This window comes from Papilio machaon, chromosome 11, assembly GCF_912999745.1.
Source record: "Papilio machaon chromosome 11, ilPapMach1.1, whole genome shotgun sequence".
Classification (NCBI taxonomy): Eukaryota; Metazoa; Arthropoda; class Insecta; order Lepidoptera; family Papilionidae; genus Papilio; species Papilio machaon.
Window position 1 is genome coordinate 2,129,644 of NC_059996.1, and position 24,770 is coordinate 2,154,413.

The 24,770-nt window shown below is 31.2% G+C and overlaps 1 protein-coding gene across 1 annotated transcript in view; it reads right to left on the reverse strand.

The window, feature by feature from the left end:
• LOC106708685 (Kv channel-interacting protein 4) overlaps positions 1-24,081 on the reverse strand; it is a gene marked incomplete at its 5' end in the record, with an annotated part of 75,290 nt that extends 51,209 nt beyond the window's left edge. The window contains 2 exons of the mRNA XM_045680083.1: positions 7,432-7,452; positions 23,961-24,081. Coding sequence (XP_045536039.1) covers positions 7,432-7,452; positions 23,961-24,081 — 142 coding nt within the window. The remainder of the gene's footprint in view (positions 1-7,431; positions 7,453-23,960) is intronic.
• Positions 24,082-24,770: the final 689 nt, after the last annotated feature.

A 24,770-nucleotide genomic window follows, 5' to 3' on the forward strand; every position in this document is an offset into this window, starting at 1 on the left:
TTATTATAATATTAACTAACTATTGGCATACAGCCGAGCTCTTACGTCGCCTGTCAAATGGAATGTTCTGGTTCAAGGACACTCGAGAGGAAAGCGCGGCAGAGAATAGGACTATTATCCGATTCAAAGGATCGTAATTGGAATCGTTTCTTAAGATTATTTCATTTACTTTGTATGGATGGAAGTACAAAAACGGAACGATCGACTTCTAAACGGTGTTCCAGGTTTTCTGATTGCTATTGCGATACATTGAAATGGAATAAAAAAACCTTAAATAAGTGGAATGTACAAACCATTGGCAATTAGAACCATAGAGCATGTATGTATAAGCAGGAAGATAGGAGAAGCGAAAGACGTTTACTATGAACCCACCATAACGAAATCTAAGCCTAAATTCCTTGTATTAGAGTAGTGAGAGCTTTACTTAGCCTAATTATTTTAGATACAATGAGTGTGGAGGATAGTACGAGTACATCCATCCTTTCAAAAACACAATGTCAAGGGCTAAATCAACGTGGCGGGCACACGCGATCGCGTGACCTGTCAAATGGCGGCAGGATACACTATCTTTACTTCCAGAAGGCGCTTCGGTAGTTATTCTGCTGTCGAAAGAAAATATGTCTTAATTTTTTATTTCAATAAATGATAACATTAATTCAAAAACTTTATAACTAATGGAATAAACAAACGAACCTGGATCTACAGATTTCGGTCCGGTTCACCGACGCTCTCAGTTAAGGGGAAGTAATTCCGCGTTTCGTGTGAGGAGTGTGCGTGCCGGAGGCATAATTTTTGTCCTCTTTCCCTTTACACTATTTTTTTATAAGGAAAAGAGGGGAAGCGGAAGAGAATTTTATGGAGTGGACACATAGGAAGGGGGAAATATTCCCATTCGGTGCTGCCATTGCGGATGTCTATGGGCAGCGGTCGCTTCGCCATTTCACCGAATTCAAGTGGCCGCTTGCTCGCCTGGAACACTCCGCCTTAACACTCATTTGGTAATTATGTGAGTTGTTTCAAACTTTTCTACTTCTATAAATCTCTTGTACTTGTTATATCAATGTCCTATGAATATGGATAATGTGATTCTGAGTTATATATAGAAATAGTAACTATATTACATAAAATGGCATTTAACCGCGGAATAACATGCTTAATAGGATCAGCAATGACCTTAAAAACCGAGCTCATGACATTAGGCTGTGTTGACATTGCCGTTGTCAAGTAAGCTAAGAAATAAATGAATACGTGATTGTAAATAATTTTGATTATAATTTAAATACTAAATGCTCAAAATATTATTGCCCGAAGACTTCACTTAGAATTCATTAGAAGCATTCATAAATATAACTCACTATTAAAATATGTTTTGCCGAGAAAAATACTACAACGAATAAAATATATATTAATTCGTATCCAAATATTCATTTTTAATTTAATATTTACATCAGTTCAATTGATGTAAATATCAAATTAAAACGTAATAAGGAGTCAATTTTTTTTAAAGTTTGGATTCTTCTTGGAATCTTTCTTTTAGTATTTGGTTACTTACTTACTTTTATATATAATGGTATTTCTTATCTTTATCCGTTGGCAAATATGCCTACAAAAAATATTTTGTTAAAATAAAACTATATACTCTGGTCCTCTAATCGTATCCACATAAAAAAATCTTAAGCCTAAAAGCAAAAGAAAGCAATCGGATTGCGTTATTGAGTTTTTGTGTTGTTCTCAGGTGCGTGTTGAAGTGTAAATATGTATCTTGAAGGGGAGATAAATAATCGAACAAATATTTGGAAAATCGCAAGGATTAACTCTACCAATAAGCTTTCGTTTTGTACTTGTTGATCCGTAAATGTTTATGAAAAAAAAAAATATTCATAGTAAAAAAATCTTGTAACCACTTAGAAATCCTTAGTCTCTATTTACCCCTTTGGATTAAAAAGTGAGTGATGTATTTCACAACTAGCTGTTAAGTTAAAAGCGAATTTAACATTTTCATAATACTTAAAAAAGTATTTTCATAAAACAAAGGGTAAAAATATAAAAAAAAATACATCGTTTCTGAAGAAAGTACGAATACTGAAATCTAAGTTTTTTTATACCTAATCTTTGGACATGAATTCTGGTCCGGTCTCGAGAGAGTGGCGTAGTTTAAGTAACAAGATACCGTCTTTCGGACCCTAGATAGTTGAAGTTTTATCTTTTCTGATTGCTCATTTTTACTATCGGATTATATCATTTCTAAGCATAAAATGTAGTAAGAACATTTTTATTAAAAGCATCAAGAAAATTACTCATTAATAAAAAGTATTTTGTCATTAAAATCTATATTCCTTAAATTAAATACTGTGTTCTACGTCTACTAATATTTTCCAGTCATAATTAAAGATAAAAGAATATAAAACAGAAAAAAACATTTTTTTTGTATGTTCACAATAATAATAAATTTGTATCAAAAAATGCATAGCGTATAAATTCAGTACAGTGTAAAATAGTTAACAATTTTACGTGCATATTGAAAGTTATTGAACCGCGAGTTTCGTTCAGCTCCCTTTAATTGGGAAGTTTTAGTAGAATTTGATATCTAGAACAGTTAGTTATGATTTTATGTTCAATTACAAAGAGTGTTATATTTCTCATTGAATTTACTAACTTGTTAGAAAAAATTGTTACAAACTGTTTTTTTGCAGTAGTTCAACGTTTTACATTTTAATGTCGCTATTATTTTATTTCTATTGCTATCGCAACAGTAAGTTTAAAGCAATAAAACTAAAATAACTGTTCTAAATACAATAACAGTATATTACACAACAACTGTACTTACTACTTTAATAAATTTTCTCGTAGTTGAAAATATGAACTTACATGTAAAAAATGTAAAAAACTTATAAATAACATTACTTTATACTGTTTATACGAATAATTGTAAAAATTAAGAGAAGTTCCTTTTAGCATAACTACAGAATATAAATAACAAAATTTTAATGAGTTTACACGACGACGTTCTATATATTTTGAAAGTCTTGCCGGAGGCCTAATTTAATTCACGATCAATTCCCACCATATGTTATACGAGTAAGTAAATTATGGGAAGGGGAAGTGGAAGTGGCGGCACATAGGAAGGGGAAATATCCTCTTTTTGTGCGTCCCCACTTCCGTCCATTAAAGGCAGAGGTCGCTTCGCTATTTTAGCGAATTCAAGTGGTTGCTTGCTGGTTTGCCGCCTTATAATATAAAAAAAATCTGATGTTGCTTTAATGCTAGTCTTTGAAATGTTATTTGGAATTTATTTCATTACTTCTTCGGTAGTGGAAAGTTTTGTTTACTTTAATTTAATATTTGTGAGTTTAAAATAAAGATTTCTTTGTTTGCTTCGAATAAAAATGAAATTACACAAGAGTCCGAACTTGAGTTTTCAAGAAATAAAATCAAACTTACATCAATAAATCATTTCTTTCATATCGTCCTTCAGACATACATTTTGAGCGAATTTTAAAAGATAAATAGAATAGAGTGGGAACTTTTATTCAAGTCAGTAATTTTATGGACAGTAAATAACTACTTAAAAGTAGTACGTACATTTTTTTTCTAAATTTCCCAAAATTCCACTCACTTATTGACATTCGCGAATGTTTAAGTTTCATTGAATTCCACTCTTTATTATTCGCGGTATATCTATATATATAAAAGAAAGTCGTGTTAGTTACACTATTTATAACTCAAGAACGGCTGAATCGATTTGACTGAAAATTGGTGGGCAGGTAGCTTAGGACCAGGAAACGGACATAGGATAATTTTTACCCCGTTTTCTATTTTTTATTCCGCGCGGACGGAGTCGCGGGTAAAAGCTAGTATATTATATATAAATATTAAGATAAATGAGAGCAAAGTCAAAATCAATTAAATGCGTATTTATAAATATCCTTATTTACCGGTATTGCTTCATCAGTGTTTCGATAATGAATTGGAATATATAATATTATATAAATGTTGAATTTATGTATCTATTAAACTTTTAACCGTTGGTTTCTGAGACCATACTCCTCCTTAAAAACATATTCTTATCTATGTTTTGTCAAAGATACGGATGACGATATGTTTCATACAACCAGCGGTAAATAATGTTTCACATGTAAAAATGAATAAATATAATTAACAGTTAAAATTTAACACGATTTCTGTCCAGTTTCACGAAATACCTGCTTTTCACACCCGTTAAACATTGAGGCCGAAATTGGCGGATGCAGAATGCTTGAAAATTTTCAATTTCACGTGTATATTGCCGTTCATTCGACCATGCTCGTCTGCTTCCTGCTCGCAATTAAAGCATTTCTGTTTCGGGAATTCGTTAGGGAATATCAGTTCGAGTATGTATCAAACATAGAAAAATATAACTACGAGTTCGCTTATAATTGCGAATTTATTACAAAAGCATTCTAAATGTAATAATTTAACCAGTTTATTTTACATTAAACAAAACAAAGACGATATTTTATAAGCGACTTTTGTGTTTTAAACAAATAATTTTGACTATTAATAAAAACATTAAATAAGAAGTATTAAATAGGATCTTCGTTTATTAAAATAGTTAAAAATATTAAATTGTTGCAGATTTCAAACCGAATACAATACGAGTTTCATAAAGAAATGTAAGACTGTCTTATAATTTTCACCATCTATGTTTATTGTTCTATAAAAAGCTTTTATTTTTTCAACATAATATAAAGTAAGATCATTTAAAATGAAGCACGTACAAAATTCAAATCAAGTAGAAACGTGAGCTTATCCAGGTGCGTCTAACTGTTCCTAGAACCAGTCCAACAAATGATAGGGACTTTCGAAAATTTAACGTCACGTAGAGAGATAATAGTTAGGCCACTTTAAGGGTCGTATTATTGTACGACCATAATAGTAACATATAAATTTTTTGCATTGCTGTTCAAGGGAATTAAAGGTAAGCGAATAATCTTTTTAATCTGTACTGTTTTACAGATTTTTGATCGTTTATTTGCAATTTAAGTACAAAAATAAATTGATCACAAAAAGTTTAATGTTTAACGTAATAATGTAACTTTTAAGGTTTTTAGGAAATTAACTTGAAAATATTCTAAATTAAAGTGTCCAATGGGAGTTGTTTTGACAAGGAATGTTCATAAAGCCTCAAAATTTCATCCGTAAAATGTACTTCTCCGTTTTATTGACGTTTCAACTATTCCTTTATCTCAATTTCAGTCGCCTCAAGCTATAACGTTAAATGAATTTCGAAATATAGTACTATTGATTTTTTCATATTCAGGAATTTGTTTCATATATCTCTCGTTTTGACTACAGACAATCATAATAAAACTTACATAATAACTTGCATAGATACAGATATAAATATGAGCAAAAAAAATTCTCGAGTCAGTCGGGTAAAACATATTGCACAAGACGCATTCTCTTTTTTTTATTATGAACGTTTCATCAGTGGAAACCCGCAGTAAGAAAATAAAAAATATTTACTTTGAGAATAGTTTTAAACATATTTTATTTGAAAGTAACAAGTGCAGAACTAAGAAAAAACGTTAAATAATACTCTTTATGAAGGTTATCCAGAGTCGAGTGTAATGTTTAAGGAAAACAAAGTAGTAAAAGCCTCGTATTGGAAAAGCTGTTTTTTGTTCGCCTCTAGTTTGTAACAGCTATTGAAACTTCGAGCGCTTGATCGTTGTATTACCTATTTTCATTCATATTTACATTTGCCTCCTTGGAAAGTAGTTTTTGATTAAAAAAACGTATACACATTTGTTAGTGCTTAGTTATATATTATTTAGTTATATAGTAACAGTAGTTTATTATTTTATAATAAGCTCAAAAACACATTTGTATACTTATATTTAAGTCGTAAAAATCGCAAGGAAAATTATAAGCGGACGCGTTTAATTGCGTCATAAATTTGAAAAAAGGGTTCGACCCAAAGCTTGTAATGAAGCCATGAATTAGATTACTTGTTTTAACGCCTCAAACGGAGAATGTGTTGATTTACTGTGTTTCGAAAGTAAGGCTATAATAATTTAATTAGGTTAAAATAATTTTTATTCACACCCAGGAAAAAAGCTTAATTTTAAATATCAATAGCAATTAAATTATTTTTTTGGCGTTCGAATATTATTCTTAGTGAAACGCTTTTAAAAAAAAAAGGTTCAATCAAATAGTTTTAAAATTAGAAGCAATGACAGACAAGAGATAGATTAAAAATTTCATAGCTTCGCAAAATTTTTTTTTGAAACAATGGCGCTCGACATATTTTATTTTCTGTTACTTTTTTATTATTCTCATGTCTGTGTTACATAAATAGCTTTAGTTTTTAAACCTAAAAATAACCATGAATTCTTTGTCTATTCCTTATATTGTAAACATTTTCAACAATGGTAGACGCCAGGAATAGCAACATCTATTGCAAGAATAAGCCGGTTCGACCGGTGAAATAACATGAACACAAGACAACGGGCGTGAAGTGGAAGCTATTCCGTGTTTCGTTGAGTGTGCGTTTCGTAGGCCTAATTTTAGTTCTCTTTCCCTTCCCACCCATTTCTTATAAGGAAAGGATGGGAAGGGGAAGTGGATTTGACAGAGGAGGGGACGTATAGAAACTGTTCCTCTTCGATTAAAGGTATGCAACGCATCTGCCATTGCCGATGTCTTTGTGCAGCGGTCACTTCGCTATTTCGGCGAATTCAGATGTCCGCATGCGCGTTTGCCACTTTATAATAAAACACTATGGTCAATACTCACCTCATATCGTTTATTTATTTTCTTATACCTTATTCTTGTTTCATTCGACCGATACCCAAATAAAAAAAATCATGTAAAGTGCTCCAAATAATTGGTTAATGCAAAAATAAGTTACGCGTTATTTGCATGTTTCTGATAAAACTATTATATTACTATTTAATTTTATGTAGGATTGTGGTTTCTATTGTACTGTGTATAAAAACTATGTATATGTAATAAGAAAAAAAATGTATTGGAAATAATTTCTAGGTTTTTCGAGAGATATGTAAGTGAAGAAATTTCTCTATCGTTTGATTTATCTACGTCATGCTAAAATGTGTGATGAATTGAATATAAATAGTCAGTCCGTAGTAAATATCTAAGAAGGATAATACACTTAGTTGCAAATGATAGCATATGTGTTAAGATTTACCATCAATTTCGTATAAACTGGGACAACGATGGGTTAACTCGATAAACACACCGTTCTACTGTATCGATTTGCTGCTAAGTGTATTAGAAATACAACTTCTGTACTAAACTAAAGGGGTTTCCTGCTACTATATAGTAAATAACTTTCTAAGTGAATGAATGTTTGTTATTTCTATTAATAGTCTGTGTAAAGTACTTTGTAAGGCTACTGAAAACATGCTTAGTTTAAAACTCGTAGCTTACTTTCGGACTGCGCCGTGAGACCTGGGGAATACAGTAACTTGTTAGTATGATTAAGCAAATTCTGTAGCTTAAGTTATTATTTCTGTCATTTAGATAAGATGACGTCTATGTTTTTTACCCTGAACTCTCTCATTACTCCCTTTTTCTGCTTTTTGAAGACGCGACGAATTATCATTAATATTCTTATGAATAAATTGTGTAAACGGTTGTTTTACATGATTAAATAAAATATTTAGAAGTGGCATGTACAGGGTCCATCACGAAAATTGTGATATGCGTTTTCGTATCACAATCGATAAAATAAGTCAAAATTTGTAGAGTTTTCGTTGTACTTTAAGCCCGATACGATATCCGAGCCGCTGTACAAATCTAATACAAATTTTGTCGATGATGTTACGAAAACTTTCTCACGAGTATTCGTGATAAGCCCTCTATAGTGGGGATCTGGTGGCGAGTTTACAAACACATCGTATAAAGGATGATTCTTGTTTATCACGCGTTTGTATGCTACCGTATATTTGATGTCCGTCGCAGTACCTCTCGACGGAATTTATAAACACCTGACGGGCTACGTTACGCTAATGGCTGAATTTTTGTTTTGACACTAAAACATTTAACAGTCAAAATAGAAATTGCGCGAAACATAGAAATAACAAATTCTGGAAATTTTTTTTTAGTCTATTGTCTGTTTATTGACGTACTACGAATTTGAAGTAATTTGTAAGTAACGTTAAATAAAGATAACACCAGGTTTTTCAGTATTCAAGATATTATCAAATAGTGCCATATTATAAGCAGAAGTTTCAATAACGTAGTTTTTTTTGGGGTGTTTTTATAATTTCATTTTTGCTTTCAATCATAACATTAACATTGTTACAAAATGTTATAAAGCCGAGCTCATAGCCGCCGCGCTATGCAGCCAAAAATTTTGACAATGTTAATCTTTCAAGATAAATAATATCAATAAAGAATGAGCACTTTTATTTTTACTCTATTAAACTATGTTTACCTTTGAAACGTGTTGTATGAAGGACATTAATGAATTTCTGCGTTAATTAAAAATTACTGTGTATCCAAGATTTAATTTAAAAAAAAAATAATTCCATTTTTTAACACGTTCCGTGCCACTACGATTTATTCTTTCTGAAATTGGCATTGAACGTGTTAATAAGAATAGTGAAAATATTTACATATAAATATTAATATTAAAACCATAATATAAATATTATACCATACCATAACATAATATAAATATTATACCATACCATAACATAATATAAATATTATTATATAAATATTAAAACCAAATTAATTTAATTAAATTAAATAGACAAGAAAATCCTCTGCTTGTAACACACATGTACTATTTTATAAGTAATACTTGTAAAAACCCTGTAGATTTCAAACAAATATATCACTCTATGTGAAAACACCCGCGGGACTTAAAACCCCTTTCCATTATCTGATGCGTTAATATTAATTAATTACTCCTAACGCTCGCTTTGATCTTTATTCGTGTTCACTAGCATAGATGAAATAATTATCTTGACCTTGAAATAAGTCTCACAATAAATATAGTTGGTAACTTAAATAAATTTTATACTCGTACACATTTTAACAGAATATATGGAGCAGTAGTTTAAAAAGACAAACCATCTTTCTTCAAAGGCAAAGATCAAGAAAGGCTTAGCACGTACATGTTCCGACGTCTTTGTGTACATTGTTAAAGAGAATATAGTATCTTTCTACCCTATTTAATATTATTCTTACATATTTAAAACGTATTTAAAATGTATAGCAAATATATACATCGAGACGATCGGCCTACTGATCAATCGGTTCAATGGGAATATTTTTTTAGTCTATGGACTCAATCAGCTGAATGAGATAAAATTCTAATTGAACCAATTGATCGGTAGGCCGATCGGTCCAACGGGAAGGACTCTTCCAAAGAGTGTTATCTGTTGAGAACATAAGTTTATTTAATCATTCAAACGTCTATCGAATGCAAATATGTGAAGGCAATAATAAATTAAAAACTTGAACCTACAATTTGTAAAAAAACATAATAAAGTCTCCTCAAAGAAACGCCATCAAAGCAATTTCAAGAAATAGTTGAGGCCGAAAATTTTGAAGTAACTTAAAGAACTGTCGAAGGGTTGTTCTGCGGAGAAATAGTAGATTTGTCAGCAGAATATTGGATTTTTCTAATACGATGACATTGGTTTAAGATTGAATTGAATCGTGATCTATCTCGTCTTGAATGAGGAATCGTGTACTATGAAGATTGAAATAAGCTTTCTTCAGTTCTTAAACACGTAATGAAAATGAAGTTTTATAGCGAAAAAAACTTTATAAGTAGCCTTTGTGTTTTTCCAGACTATGTTCTATATCTGTGCCAAATTTCCTCAAGATCCGTTGAGCCGTTCCGGAGATACCTTCAAACAAACATCCATCCATCTAAACATTCGCATTTATAATATTAGTAAGATAAGATTGTGTAATAGAGCTTGTATTAAAGCAATAATACAGTAATTAAAAAAAAGTATTAAATTTCATGTAATTTGTAAGCCAATTTATTGGTCATAAATCACTCTCATGTATGATAAATGTGGTGTTAATGCCGCCGTGATCAAATAGATTACGTTACCGTTTTACATATTGCCCTCTAATTTCTGTTAATCGCAATGATTTGCGAAAAGTTATTAAAAAGATCAAAAACTTTTTTTTATCCTGAAAGTTATTTATTGTTTTTGGTGCAAGAATAAGCCGGTCAAGAGTACCAGGACCTCATAAGTAAAAGTGTGATGTGATATTAAAGTATTACATAGCGTTGAAATTTTGAATCGTAATCAACATTGTCCGACTGAGCTGTATGCCTAGTTGTAATAAAATAAATTAAAAAAAAAACTGATAATTTTGCTTGTAAAATTACTTATCAAAATGAAAACAAAATCTTCTTTTCTAAAATACTTAGTCAACGATACTGGCTTGTCAAATTTCCATTTTAAGGAAGATGGAGGGTGCTTTGTGGCAAAATTGATGACGTGTAAAAAGCCGATAGAGGCATCAGTGGCTTAATATAATATCCCCGCAAAGCCAAAGACCTCTTCATAGGCCCTTAAACTTATAAACCGGGTTATTAATTTTCTATCCAGGTTTTAAGCAGAATTTGTTAAATGTAATTTTTTTAATTTTTATCATAAAATATTTTCAACGTTTCACTATTTCCTCATAAAAAAGAAATAAAAAAATATATTGTTTCTATAGCAAAAAAGAACAAGCGTCCAGAATTAAATTTTAAAACTACAACAAACTCGCAAATTTTTATCAAAAATCTTACTAATATTATAAATGCGAATGTTTTGATGGGTGGATGGATGGATGGAGGGATGTTTGTTTGAAGGTATCTCTAGAACGGCTGTATGGATCTCGATAAAATTTGTCATAGAGGCAGAGCATAGTCTGGAAGAACACATAGGTTACTAATGATTTTTTTTAATTTCGCGCGGACGGAGTCGCGGTCACGTATTTCTATACAGGCCTTATTGAGTAATAGTGATAATATTGTAAAAATGTTATTATCTCTGTTCTATTATTAAGAAAGATTAATTTAATTTAATTTAAATGTCCAGAAAGTTCCCAAAGTTAAAAGAATTCTCAAAAAACGACAATCTTCATTAAAAGCATAATAAAGAAAAGATTTTTTTCTTTATAATGCTTATATCGTTTCGTTAACTTTACTTGTTAAAAAGTTTTATGAAACACTTCAAGTATAATTGATCAACATTACGTTAAACCTTTTTTCTTTTACTTCCAAAGTAATTTTCACTTCATATATTTTTCATTTATGAATAAACTAGCTGTCGACCGCGACAGCGTCCGCGCGGAATTAAAGAAAACCATAATAAGTAGCCTATGTATTCTTCCAGACTATGCTGTACATCTGTGCCAGATTTCATCAGGATCCGTTGAGCCGTTCCGGAGATTCCTTCAAACAAACATCCATCCATCCAAACATTCGCATTCATAATGTTAATATGAAGTAAGATAATTACGTTGGTTTGGAAAGGCATAAGTTATATAAAATACACAAGAAAGAAAATAATATAAGTAATGTAAATTTTGTTATTTATCTCCAATCCTATAATTCAAATTATCAAGCGCAACAGAAATATAAAATATCAAGGCAGTGTAGACTTTCATATATTTAAAGAAGTTGAAATGAACTTGAAGTAAGGTAGAGTGAAGTTACCTGTCTTTGTTGTTTGAAATAGTTTGAATAAGATGTCCGATACTAACAATATATCAAGTTTCACGAAGGCAGCATTAATTAAAAGTTAACGTGGAGTAGATAGACGAGAGCAATCGTAACTTTGCTTGCGGGCTCTTTTTGAGGTGCGCTTCCACTGGTGCGAAAAACGAACGAAAGATTATAGGAGTTAATGAAAAGTTTCAGATTATGTTTATGATTGATTAGTCAAGAATTGCCTAATTAATACATGTGTGTAACCACCAAAAAGGAAGTAAATTCATTAAAAACTATATTTTGTAATTATGTAGTCACTGTTTGTCTTGAAAAGGCATTTACAGCTTCATCGGGCTTGAGGTGGCCGGACGCAGATGGCGCTTAGCCTAAAAGAAACTAATTTGTCAACATTGCATGTTTATAACGAGTATGCGAGCTCGTTCTATTGACATCCTCTATAGCGTAAACGTAGTCTATTTTGAAGAGTGTAATGTTTCGGATACCGTGTATCTATGGATCAGTTGACTACGGAGAAAATTCTGAAATCAAAATACTTTAATACAAGTCCTGTATCTCTCAATATATACACACCCTAAGTTCGTGAATCGCTATCTCCTTAGGTCGTTATAGCTGACTCCGTAGTGTACACATCGGTGATTGAAAGCGTATTGATTGGCGCTACATACAGTCCGCATAGCTTTATTTGCATCCGCCAACAACGGAACTGAATAATTTTATTACCATGTAAACAATCATTTACTGTATTTGCAAGACGGTTTTGTGTAACACAAATGGTTGAAAAATTGTGCAATAAAATTTAAGTTTGATTAATGTGTTTTTAATACAGAATTTTAAATATAAAATTTTTCAAAACTAATAATAAAATTTTATTAGACTTTTTATTAACTACACTAGCTGTTGCCCGCGACTCCGTCCGCGCAAAATTAAAAAAAACTTTATAAGAGAAACTTTCAGAAAGAACACATATTCTCCTTCTTCCTATGTTCTACATATGTGTCAAATTTCATCAAGATCTGTTGAGCCGCTTCGGAGATACTTTCAAACAAACATCCATCCATCCATCTAAACATTTGCATTTATAATATTAGTAATAATTAAGATGTACTAGAAATAAAGTAGTTTTTTTTAGTTAAAATTCTCATGAAACGAGAAGAAAATATGGCATAAAAGCTCTATTTTATATAATATAACGCTTGTTTATCATAAAATAAGCTATGAATGTAAATTGTTATTTCGATGTCGCATTTTACTGCAGCTATCATAAAACAGATGGTATAAATTATTTACAATGTAAATATGAAGGAGATATACCAGTTAACATATTTTATATTTGTTCAGTAGATAAGTTAATGAAACTCGATCGGCAATATTCGTTGCGCCTTTATTAATATTTCTGCAATAGTTTTTTTACGTATTTACAAATGGATTAAACTAGCATATTTGTTTGTTTTATAATACGATGATAGGTATAGTTTCGTTAACGTTCAATATGACGGTTCATATTCCACCTACGATAATATTACGGTTGGCATTCCACTACTGTGTGGGTTTGACGTAACTTCCTGTTTCGCACAAATACAATGTTCCCAATGTTTCTTAATAAATACAATGGTTCAAGAAAAGGGTGACGAAAAAATTAAGACCGCGCATGTCAGATCAAATTATTTACTTGGTTATTTATAACATACATGTAACTTAGTACAAATAGCACTTCGCAGTGCAAATATAGAAGAATTTGTTTTATTTTATTATTGGAATAGATATAGGACATGTATTAGTACCACAGCTGGGCACACGTTTCTCTTTTGAATACCTGTTTAGCCGTAAAACTAGCTCGTAACTATTTTTATGTTGTTTGTAATAAATTCTTTTACAACTGGAATGCATTTTTCTTTGAAAATGTGCTTATTACAGATATTATTCTTTGATCATAGTTTGCGCTATGAAAGCTCATATCTAAATTCTACCTTAAATCGTGATCACAAACTAATAAACGAACGTAAATTAACTCCAAACTATTTTACCTATTAAATCGACAGTTAATTAAAAATAATGGACCATTAGCATTAGCTGCTAAAATGTTATTAATTTTATCAAAACTTGATTAATAATCTAGGACTAATCTACAATTCACGCAAATAAACATAACTTATTATTACAACTAAAAATATTGTACACAATTCTTAATATCGAGATTTTAAAAAAAAATTACTATATTTTAAAAAACCTAATTAGTAGCATATGCGTTATTTCAGAATGTAATCTATCCTTACTAAAGATTTCCTCCAAATTCGTTCAGCCGTTACATGATAACAAATATATCTCCATCACAATTATAATATCAATAGGAAGTAAGATTAAACTAATCAATGGAAATAACAATATACTTCTCATGAAACTGTCTTTGCTTAGTAATTAAAAAGCTATCAAATGAAAAACTTTTTCGATTACATTGTTCTCAAAGTTTTAGGAAATTCGTGTTTCAAAGCTAGCTAAATTAGCTTACTAAACTGGAATACTAGTAGAGCCAATTTATAGTTAACAAATTGTTTATGTAAAATGTATTTGAAGCTTTTATATAAAGAAGTATTGCTAACTAAAAACACAGCCCGTATTCATATTAAAATAAAATAAACTAAACAAAATTATAAGTAAAAATAAATGTTGTGTGTTTAGCACTTACTTGCGATTTGTTTCAAAGCGGTCACGGCTGATTTCAATGTACTTAAGGTTCGGCGTCGTAAATTGTTCTTTCGACCGAAATTTTCCATATCAATGTTTACGGACATTTTAATTTTGGACATATGCGTGAAAAAGGAGCACCGCAAAATGTACTTTATGTTCTGGAAGTCGAGAATGTACTGGTAAATGCATATCAGTATTCGACAGTCCACTTATGGAAGCCATAACTCATATCGCACAACAAAATATGTGGAGATGGAAAAATGTTTTTGAAATTAAATTTATTTTCATTTTTCCCGACTGACTCAGGAGAGCACTGTTCTATTTTTTTGAGGATTTTACGTAAAAGTTTACCTTAAAGAATAATAATAGAGACAATTATGGAGCTATGTGTTGTCTATTGTAGGGTTTACGTAATTTTTAGTAAAAATCATTGTTAATTATACCCAAATTGAAAACAACCTACCATGTATTGAATTAAAGTCAATGCAAAATAATAATAGTATTTATCCCCTTCGTATACATTGTTACAGCGAATGCAAACTACTAGCAAATTCCAAGCACAAAGTCATTAAAAGGGTGAAGTGTGTCTGATGAGACATAATTTATTCTTACAATACTATTAGTAAGTCGACTCCACTCCATTTCGTAATATCTTTACGTTAACACCTGACAAATTTAAGGCCTATTTACTGCTGGCCGGTGGGATGCGCGCGAGTACGCGGTGTTACCTAAACACTGGAACTATTCCCGTCCACCGCCTCTGGCTATCAAGTTCAAAACCTCAGTATAAATTATATAGTATGTAATGTGTATTATTTCTTTATTTAATATCTCATTTCTAAATAGGGAATTAAATCATGATTTTAGTAAGACTAAAATATTTTTTAAAATATCTGAAATAATCAACAATAGACCGAGAGGTTAAATCAATCGTAATGCTTTTAACTTAGTTTGTACGGGCATTGTAATCACATCAAGTACACAAAATATATAATGTGAAGTAAAAATTAAATAAACAGACGGGAGTCATTTGACTATAAATAAAAAGCAACCCTTGCTTATGACCCAGTTATAATTAATACGCTTGAGATAGCAATAAAAAAACATAATCTACCAATATATGAGCGCCACAAAAGGTAGTGAATTCAGATTCTACGGCAATACTGGAAGAGTAGTATATACTGTGTGAGGCCAAATTTTTGACCAAGATTGGGAAGGGAAGGGGAAGTGAATTTGGCTTGGGAAGTGGAGATATCCTCTTTCAGTGCGGCCCCTGCTACGTCAAAAGTAGGCATCACATAAGCTATTAAAGATGCCTATAGACAGCGTTTGCTTCGCTAATTCGGCGAATTGAGGTGGCAGCTTCCTCGTTTGTCACCTTTTATTATATAGTTATTTACCTACTAGCTGTCGCCCGCGAATCCGTCCACGCGCAGTTAACAAAAAAAACTAAATGGGGGGGAGGGGTTATGAAAAATAGATGTTGGCCGATTCTCAGACCTACAGAATATGCTCACAAAATTTCATGAGAATCGGTCAAGCCGTTTCGGAGGAGTTCAAGTTCGAACCCCGTGACACGAGAATTTTATATATTAGATTAAAAAATAGCCAGTTTATACTTGTGTGGGTATATGTACATCTGGAAGTTATACAAGCACAATCCGAAACCAAGCCTGAAGCAATCTGTATAGGGTAAAGTAATTTACCTTTCGCTTTTCCTTTGAGGAAGCTTTAATTTCACTGTTTAACCTCTGCAAAAGTCACCTTTATCTTACGCTTCAGAAAGCTTTATACGCTGTTTAATTCGAACCTATTTAATTTCAACTTACTTAAATATAAATTGCACCAATTTTAATTTGATTTATAAAATGTGAAAGATTCTTCAGGACTTTGTGAGACTTTTGATGCCTCAAAATTTCTCTGCAAGTGGCTTTTAGTCGACTTAAAAAAGAAAGAGGTTATTAATTCGTCTGTACATTTTATGTATTATCGCATACACAAAAGTATTGGATAAATACAATAACACAAATTGCCATAACCTAAGACAATGATTAGAAATGTTTTGTGGAAAATTGCTTTTTGACCAATAAATATTTTTTTTTGATGCAAAACTTTTGGCTAAGAAAACAAACATTGATTGTGCAACAAACCATGAATAATTTCAATGTTAACACGTAACATAAATCTTAAATATTAATTAATAGTATTAATATTCTGTTTTATATGTATAAGCCTTTAATATTACTAGCTGTAGCCCGCTATTCCGCCTATGTGTTCTTCCAGACTATGTTCTACATCTGTACCAAATTTCATCAAGATCTGTTCAGCCGTTCCGGAGATACCTTCAAACAAACATCCATTCATCCGTCCATCTAAACATTCGCATTTATAATATTAGTAAGATATAATAAAAAAGATGAATATTCGTAGAGTAGCGCAAAATGTTTTTTTTTTTGCTACTTTTAATTGTTAATCCTCAAATAGAACTGTGAACGATAAAAATGTCTGCGTCGACCTCTGTTTTAACTGAACCTGTTAAAGCTTTATTGAGGTCAAGCAAGATTAACGCTTTGTCCACATTGTTTGATACATTGTTTTAAAATCGTAAAATGTACGCTTTAAATAATTGAAATCAAGGAGTAAAAATTTGTAATATTTTACCACGGTTGTTAATAATTTATTTTAATTAACTAAACTAACAATTAATTATCATTATAATCCTGTGCTAGTTATAGGTCTCTCTTTAAAAAAAAAAAACTACGATAAGAGTGGGTAAGCTTTCTTCCACATGTATTATGGCTTATAATGATTTGAAAACACTTGAAGAACTAGTGGTCACCTATTGGTTAAAATTCTTTTGCTTTTCTGCACTATAACTTTAAATGTGTAAAGTTTCACTTTCAACATTCGCGAAATTTCTTTAAAAAGGAGCACAACATTTTCAATTCGTATATTAATATACTTTTTACTATAGAATCAAAGAATACATTTACATTCAAGATCAATAGAAATAAGAAATTATATTTACACATTTCACCAGCTGACAATGTCATATTCATTTTTATTTGGAAAAATTATATTTTGGAAAGTTTTAGCGTTAAAAATTGATGATACAAACATACTACTGCTTTAATAAGTAATAGTATTAATTTTTGATACTAAAGGTAAAATAGTTCAGATTTTCCGTTGGATTCAACTATACAATACTAGCTTTTACCCGCAACTCTGTCCGCTCGGAATAAAAAGTAGAAAACGGGGTAAAAACTATCCTATGTCCGTTTCCTGGTTATAAACTACCTGCCCACCAATTTTCAGTCAAATCGATTCAGCCGTTCTTGAGTTATAAATAGTGTAACTAACACGACTTTCTTTTATATATATATAGATAGATATAGATATGGGAGAATTATCAACAGAGGCAAATGAATAATTGACGTAAGACATAGCCGGCCATGACAGCAACATTTAAAGGCTGTTAGCCGAATACAATATAGTTTGAAACGCTTTGAGACAATGCCTTGATTACAGGTACTGACAACAAAGAGATATCTGGTTACTGTATTTAATTAGTAATTTTAATAGTATTTTCTTTGTTATAGTGTGTGTATTTTCTAAAGGTTATCTTGAGGTTATATATCATAATATTATTGCCTAACTTGTAATCTGAATCTTTAAATAGATGTATTTTAACGTAATTAACTGAGATAATATGTTTTGTACAGGAATATTGGTTTTAGAAACCAACGATAATTGAAGCTTGTGCGCGTTACTAGTAAAATTATAGTCTACAATAAAAAGATGAAAAAGGTAAAATCATTTTTTTGCCTTCAATTTGTATGAAATATACGTTATTAAACTAGGATAAAATGAAGTATTTATTTGACAGATGATTTATGAAAACATATCTTCCAAGGTATAGACTTCTTTAAATATTTATGACTATACTTTTATAAATCATTTTTATCGTATATCATATACATGACATAAAAAATGGAACTTCTAGCTTAAATTATTAAAATTACTATTTATTATAAATTGAAATAAAATTGGAGTACATAATAACAATCTTTTTTTTCCGACCCGAAGAAACATACAAAGCAGACAAAGTGGACAACAGCTAGGTATTATAATTGACAACGCCAATCTAAATGTATTATGTGTCAGAAATATTAATATGTTTTATGTTGAATATAAACTAGTAAGAGTTTTGTACATTTATATTTCAGCAATAATAAACTACATCGAGAACCGAACAATATTGGAGGAAACAGGAAAATATGTTTACCGTTACCCTTCAACCAAGATGTTAATTAATGTGGAAATTACCTTTCTTGTTTGTGCCATGATTGAATATCTAATATAAAAGAAACTTAATTACTGAACAGCATCCGACAAAACTTCTCGCTATATAATTAAAATTCATAATGAATATTTATAAGGTTCACGGTATTATTAATTGAAAAGTAGATTCGTAAATTATTTTTTAAGAAAAGAAACGAGGTAACGTTTAATATATAAACCTCTTATTTGTCACACGTGTAATAGGAACGTAAGAAACTAAACAAATATACGCCAAACGACAAAAAGTAATAAATAAATAATAAAATCTTAGTTCAATTAGGAACAAAAGCTATATGATTTTTAATTAAATTTTCTAAACTAACTTACTAGTTATTTGTTTGAGAACCATCACAGCTGACTTCAAAGTGTTCAGAGTTCGTCGACGCAAGTTTTTCTTCCGAGAGAAACTTTCCATATCTATGTCCACGGACATTTTGCTTTAATTACGTTAATTAATTTTTGTGAAAGTCCTTTAGTACACAAGAGCACAGTCAAACTACGTAATAGTGAGAATGTTGAGGAAATACTATTAGAAGATCGTCTACATCCTCGGCACAAACGTATGAGTTCATAGAATATAGAAATACATAGAGACGGTTCATTTTATATTTAATGAAAAAGGTAAGGTAAATTATCAATAAAATATCAACAAACGTTTTCGAAGAAATAGAAAACTGACGGTTAAGGCTATTGCGACATTATAAACGACAATTAATAAATGATTTAATGAAATGTAATTAGCTGCACCAGCGAACAGCTTAGGCTATTTTTGAAAGGTCCAATATAAGAAGTAACGCTTCAAAGGTGAATCGATTAATCATGGATTAGATTATTTGCTGTTAATTTATTTTAATTTATTCTTATAAAACAGATAAAAAACATGCGACCTCTGAATTTTATAAATTTAAATCTGGTCAAAATATAATGTTTGTCGACTCTATGTATTCCGCAATGTACGAGTATTTCCAGATTGGTACCTGATGAATTTAAGGCCTATTTTCTGCGAGGTTAGTGTGATGCGCACTGTACAAACGCGCGGACGTTTGGTAAACAATTGTTCTATTTGCAGAGGAGCGGCGGTCGTCAGCTTCATTAGCCGTTGCAATCTAACTCTTTACTGTACGCAAATATTGTACAAAATCAACTATAGCGCCTCGTTATTTTTTTTTATCGTTAAAAGCTATTTCTTTTGTTAATTCTTGCCAGTATGATAAACAATTCAACGATTTGATGAATTTTCTCATAAAAATAGATTTGAATGATTGAGCAGATGTAAACAATACTTAAGTTTTCTACCTTCTTTTTTTGTTCCCATTTATTTCTTCATTTTTAAGAAGTTTCATTTCTGTCACAACACTGTGATGCGTTTTAAAACACTTTATGATTTAATAACTACGCACCGTTAAACTCGTTCAAACATTTCTGTCTTCAGCATTATGTCGCATAAATAATCAATATTCCATGTCATAAATAAATTTGTACATTATTTATGCAGTATATAAGCTAAGATCGTAAACGCGAAATGATCCGTAAGAAATAGCATCTAGAGTCGAAAATTATTTCCAACATCCGACGTTCTAAACAATGAAATGTTTAAGCTTTCGTAGTAAAATATAAGAACGAAATGGTCTGTATGATAATGAGTTATAAAAGTCGCGAGAGTACAACGTCGAAATTTAGCAGCTTTGTTTAGCTGGTAAATGTATACTTTAATGAAACTTTACATAATTTTACAAAAAACAAAAGAAAAACTTAATTATTCTTCTTCTATTTATTTTTATAACTTTTAAAAACTACTGGTAGATGTTTGTAAGGCATTTCAGAAAATATGTTTGCCATGTCTACAATTATTTTTCCTAGAAAGGTATTAACTAAATCCATTTTTAGCCATATGTGATACTTTTGCTGGCTAGTTGGTAAATTTATTAAAATATTAAATTAATATTTTCACAAAAAATGCAAAAAACTATTAAAAAAATACTTACTCCAACTAAATGGTGTTCGAATAAAAATATATTCGACCAATAAAAAGAGGCTGAGAATATTTAACTAGTGATACGATGTCTGTTTGTGATGCTACTAAAAATACAGAGCCTAAGCCTGTACAATCAGAAGTTTTAAAAGAATATTCCATCCATCTATCCATCCATTCAGCCTCGTAACGCCCACTGCTGGGCATAGGCCTCCCCCAAAGATCAAAGAATATTAATGTATTTTAAATGTACGAAAACATTTTAGTGTACAAAAACTTCAACGACTTTTGGCATAGCGTAAGAAATGAAGCCACTTTCTTGAAGCAGTCTTGTCCGGACTCAGTACGATGAAATAAAAAGAAACGAACAAAGCGTTCCCACAATGAGATCCTTGCCAACCGCTCTATGTCTGGCAACCTTATTTGTTTCACGTACATACCTTGTTCCCTTTTCTTTCATTTTTTTCTAACCTCAATTTTACATTTCTCAATTTTAGTCATTATTTCTCACGGTTTACATTCACCTTTTGTGTACATATTTTAAATTCCTTAACCAATCAAAATTAAATCTATCATAATATGTTCAAATATTTATTTCATTTGTACCCGTAAATTATGCTGAAATTTTAACCACATTATTTTAATTACATAGTTTAATTTATAAACCGCGTAACAAATAATGCTGAGAGTTATTATAAAACTTTCATTTAAAATTCAGATAAGAGTAAAAAAATAAACAATTTTCAAAAGTTGGAAATTGATTCGTAAAGATGAGAGGTTGAAGTAAACTTACGGTTATGTTCTAGATATATACTAACCAGTTCACTGCATCAGTGTGAGTCAGACACAATTTGGCAACAAATAAACATAACAATGCCGAAGCGACGCGACGTGTTTACTTTCATCTCAACAGTACGCGCCGTACGTTTGTGATCATTTGCATTTAGTATCAATTCCCAATCGCTTTCCAAACAAATACAATCCAAAATTGATTACACTTGTACTAACAATTATAAAATATTCTAAGTGTACTTACTGTTCTTACTTCTTAATTACTCGTTTCTATATACCACAATAATAGATTAAAAGTGTTAGAGAGAGTAAAATAAGCATTTTATATTAGTAAATACAGAACATAGCATACAAGTCAAATATTAACTATAAAATATTTAGGAATATCAATTTAAATCGTGCAAAGCTGGTACTTTATACGAAACGAAACATTTCAACATTTTAACACTTTGTATAATTAAACAGATAACATTCAATTTCCGAATATACTACGTTCACGTTACGTAAACAGTCAGCATACCAGGCTTGTTTCAGATTCACAATAATGAAACAGCCGCTTGCTTAATTATTGAAATGTATTGTCGGGATTATTGTTATTTTTTAAATTGAGGAAATCCTTATAACTTTGCATGTTTTCATTAATTTTTTTAAAAAGTCTACTCAATTTTTACATATTAAAATACTTTAATATAAATCTACTAGCTGTCGCCCGCGACTCCGTCCGCGCGCAGTTAAAAAATGGGGGGGGGGGTTATGAAAAGTAGATGTTGGCCGATTCTCAGACCTACTGAATATGCTCACAAAATTTCATGAGAATCGGTCAAGCCGTTTCGGAGGAGTATGGCAACGAAAACGGTGACACGAGAATTTTATATACTAGATAAAAATAAGCTTCCTCAATTGGGTCCTACAAAAAATATTTGGCATTTCAATACAAAAAACAATTCTTTTTAGAACTTTTGTGAATCATTCTTTCAACATCAATGTTGTTATATATCTTCTGCGTTCTTAAAACTGGTTTTATGTAATTAAAGTCTACAGAAGAAAAGCTTTCCTCGAGACACTTAAAGAAAGCAAAGTTCGCGAGTGCCTTCAATAACAAGAAAACCTTCAATAACAAAATCTCGTTTGTATTAAGCTTCAAGCCTGAATACAAATCTAAGATTTTTCATGACAATGTCACTTTCTTTTTATCAGTTTCATAATTTAGTTACGATCGTTTTTATTGTTTCATATTTTTAATATTCACTTAATTACTTCATACATCTTTACAGTCGATATTAACAAACAAACTAGTCTTTTCTATCAGGACTGTCAAATCAGATCTATTTACGTCACCGACTATGAATTTTCTTAAACTGTTAACGGCGTGAACAAAAGAAATCGAGAATTAAAAAAAATACTCTTAGCAGTAATAAAAGTATATTTATAATCATTTTTATAGTCGATATAATTTTTAGGTGTTTTTCTTAACTGATTAAAAGGTCCCTTCTTGTTGTAATAGAAAGAGATTAATTAAAGCTTTATTAATCAAAAGTATATAAAGCTTGATTAAGCAAATTAAGTCTTGCTAAATGCTATTTTAACCGTAGGTTTTCATTGCCGAAACAACCGCACAAATGCATTTTGTTAGCTCCGTTTTCACAAAGCGAATGTAAGTATTGAATGGACAGAGATGGGAACCGACAGTAAAGGTTCTATCAAGTAAAGCCAAAACCCTTGTAATATTACTCAATGTTAACAAAATGTTAATTTATAATTTGCATAGCTGTCTAATGTTAAACTGTTTTTAATGCATTGCATATTAATGGCGACATCGAGCGAGCGTTTAATTTCAGATTATGCTTCGCTCACGTGGTTTTCTCTTGAGATAGCAAAGATTCAAATTAGACTTATCTTATAGTTTTATCTACTTTCATTATTATGAAACTTCGAATATATTCGTGTTGTTTTAAGTTAAATTTAGAAACAGTGAACTTAGCACGATTATTTGTGACAATCTCTTTCGTATCGTTGACAAAAAAATTGTATTAAAATTTGTGAAGCGCCACATCGGGCTTAAAGTACACCAAAGATCTCATATTTATTTTTTACATAATTGACTATGCCGATACGAATACCATTGTCACAAATATTCGTGATAGTACTAGAATTTTAAATCCACTTAAAAGTAATATTATTAAATGCAGTGGATTTGATGGCTAGTCGCATCAATGTGTAAAATAAACCAATGTATAAAATATTGTAACTAATGTAACAATAACATAGAAGTAAAGGTAAAGGGCACATAATCGTCAGGAATGAACATTTTAATGGCATATAACTTAAATATGTATATGTAGGCAGCAATGTAGAAGGGATTCATTCAGAGGTGACGATGTGTAATGGAATTAAGCAGTTAACGTATACAAAGTTTCCGTTGAAATTCGGGACAAGCGCATAATTAAAGTACAATGTCGATTATATTACCGAGAGCGAACTTGACGCCGGTCCACGCGGTGCGAACATAGTGGAAGAAGCGGCGGTAGAGCGGGCGGTGGCGCCGCCGTCTAGCGGGCGCCTCCGCGTCGGGCGCGGGCGAGGGCGCGGGCTCGGCCTCCCCGCCCCCGCCCGCCTCGCCCTGCACCGACGACGCCGTGGCGTTGCGCACCCAGCTCTACTACACGCTCCCGCTACGCTGATGGAACCACACCACTATCACGCACACCGCACTCCATTGCTATCGGTCACTAACAGTATCGATCATCGACTACACGAATTTTTTTTAAAGTTTTTTGCAACCACTTTCACTTTAACACTAGTTCCAGGACTAAAACATTTACTCAGTATTCATTAACTACTCAAACGTTTCGCGAAACTAATTACACTGGGGACGTCTGCAACGTTTCATAATTGCGTAATTATTGCTGTTTATTAATACTCAATATTACGAAAACAAACTATTTTAGCACATCAATATATTAACGACATTCAGTAACGAAATGTAAAATTGATTGATTAATATTAGATAGTTAATGTTTGTCACACACTTTTAATACAGTTTTTATTTCACACAAAGCGAAATACAAAGCGAAAGAGTGATGCAGAGCCGCAGATCTGTGGACAAAGAAATATCAATGTTAGTCATATTAGCAGAAAATGATATCTGAAAAATACACATAGCTTATTAGTATTAGTTTTTTTTAATATTAAAATTTGTCAAAATATGTACATGTTCAAAATTTATAGTAAAAGACTCCGTGATTTTAGAACAATGATATTGCAGGAATCTTTCATTCT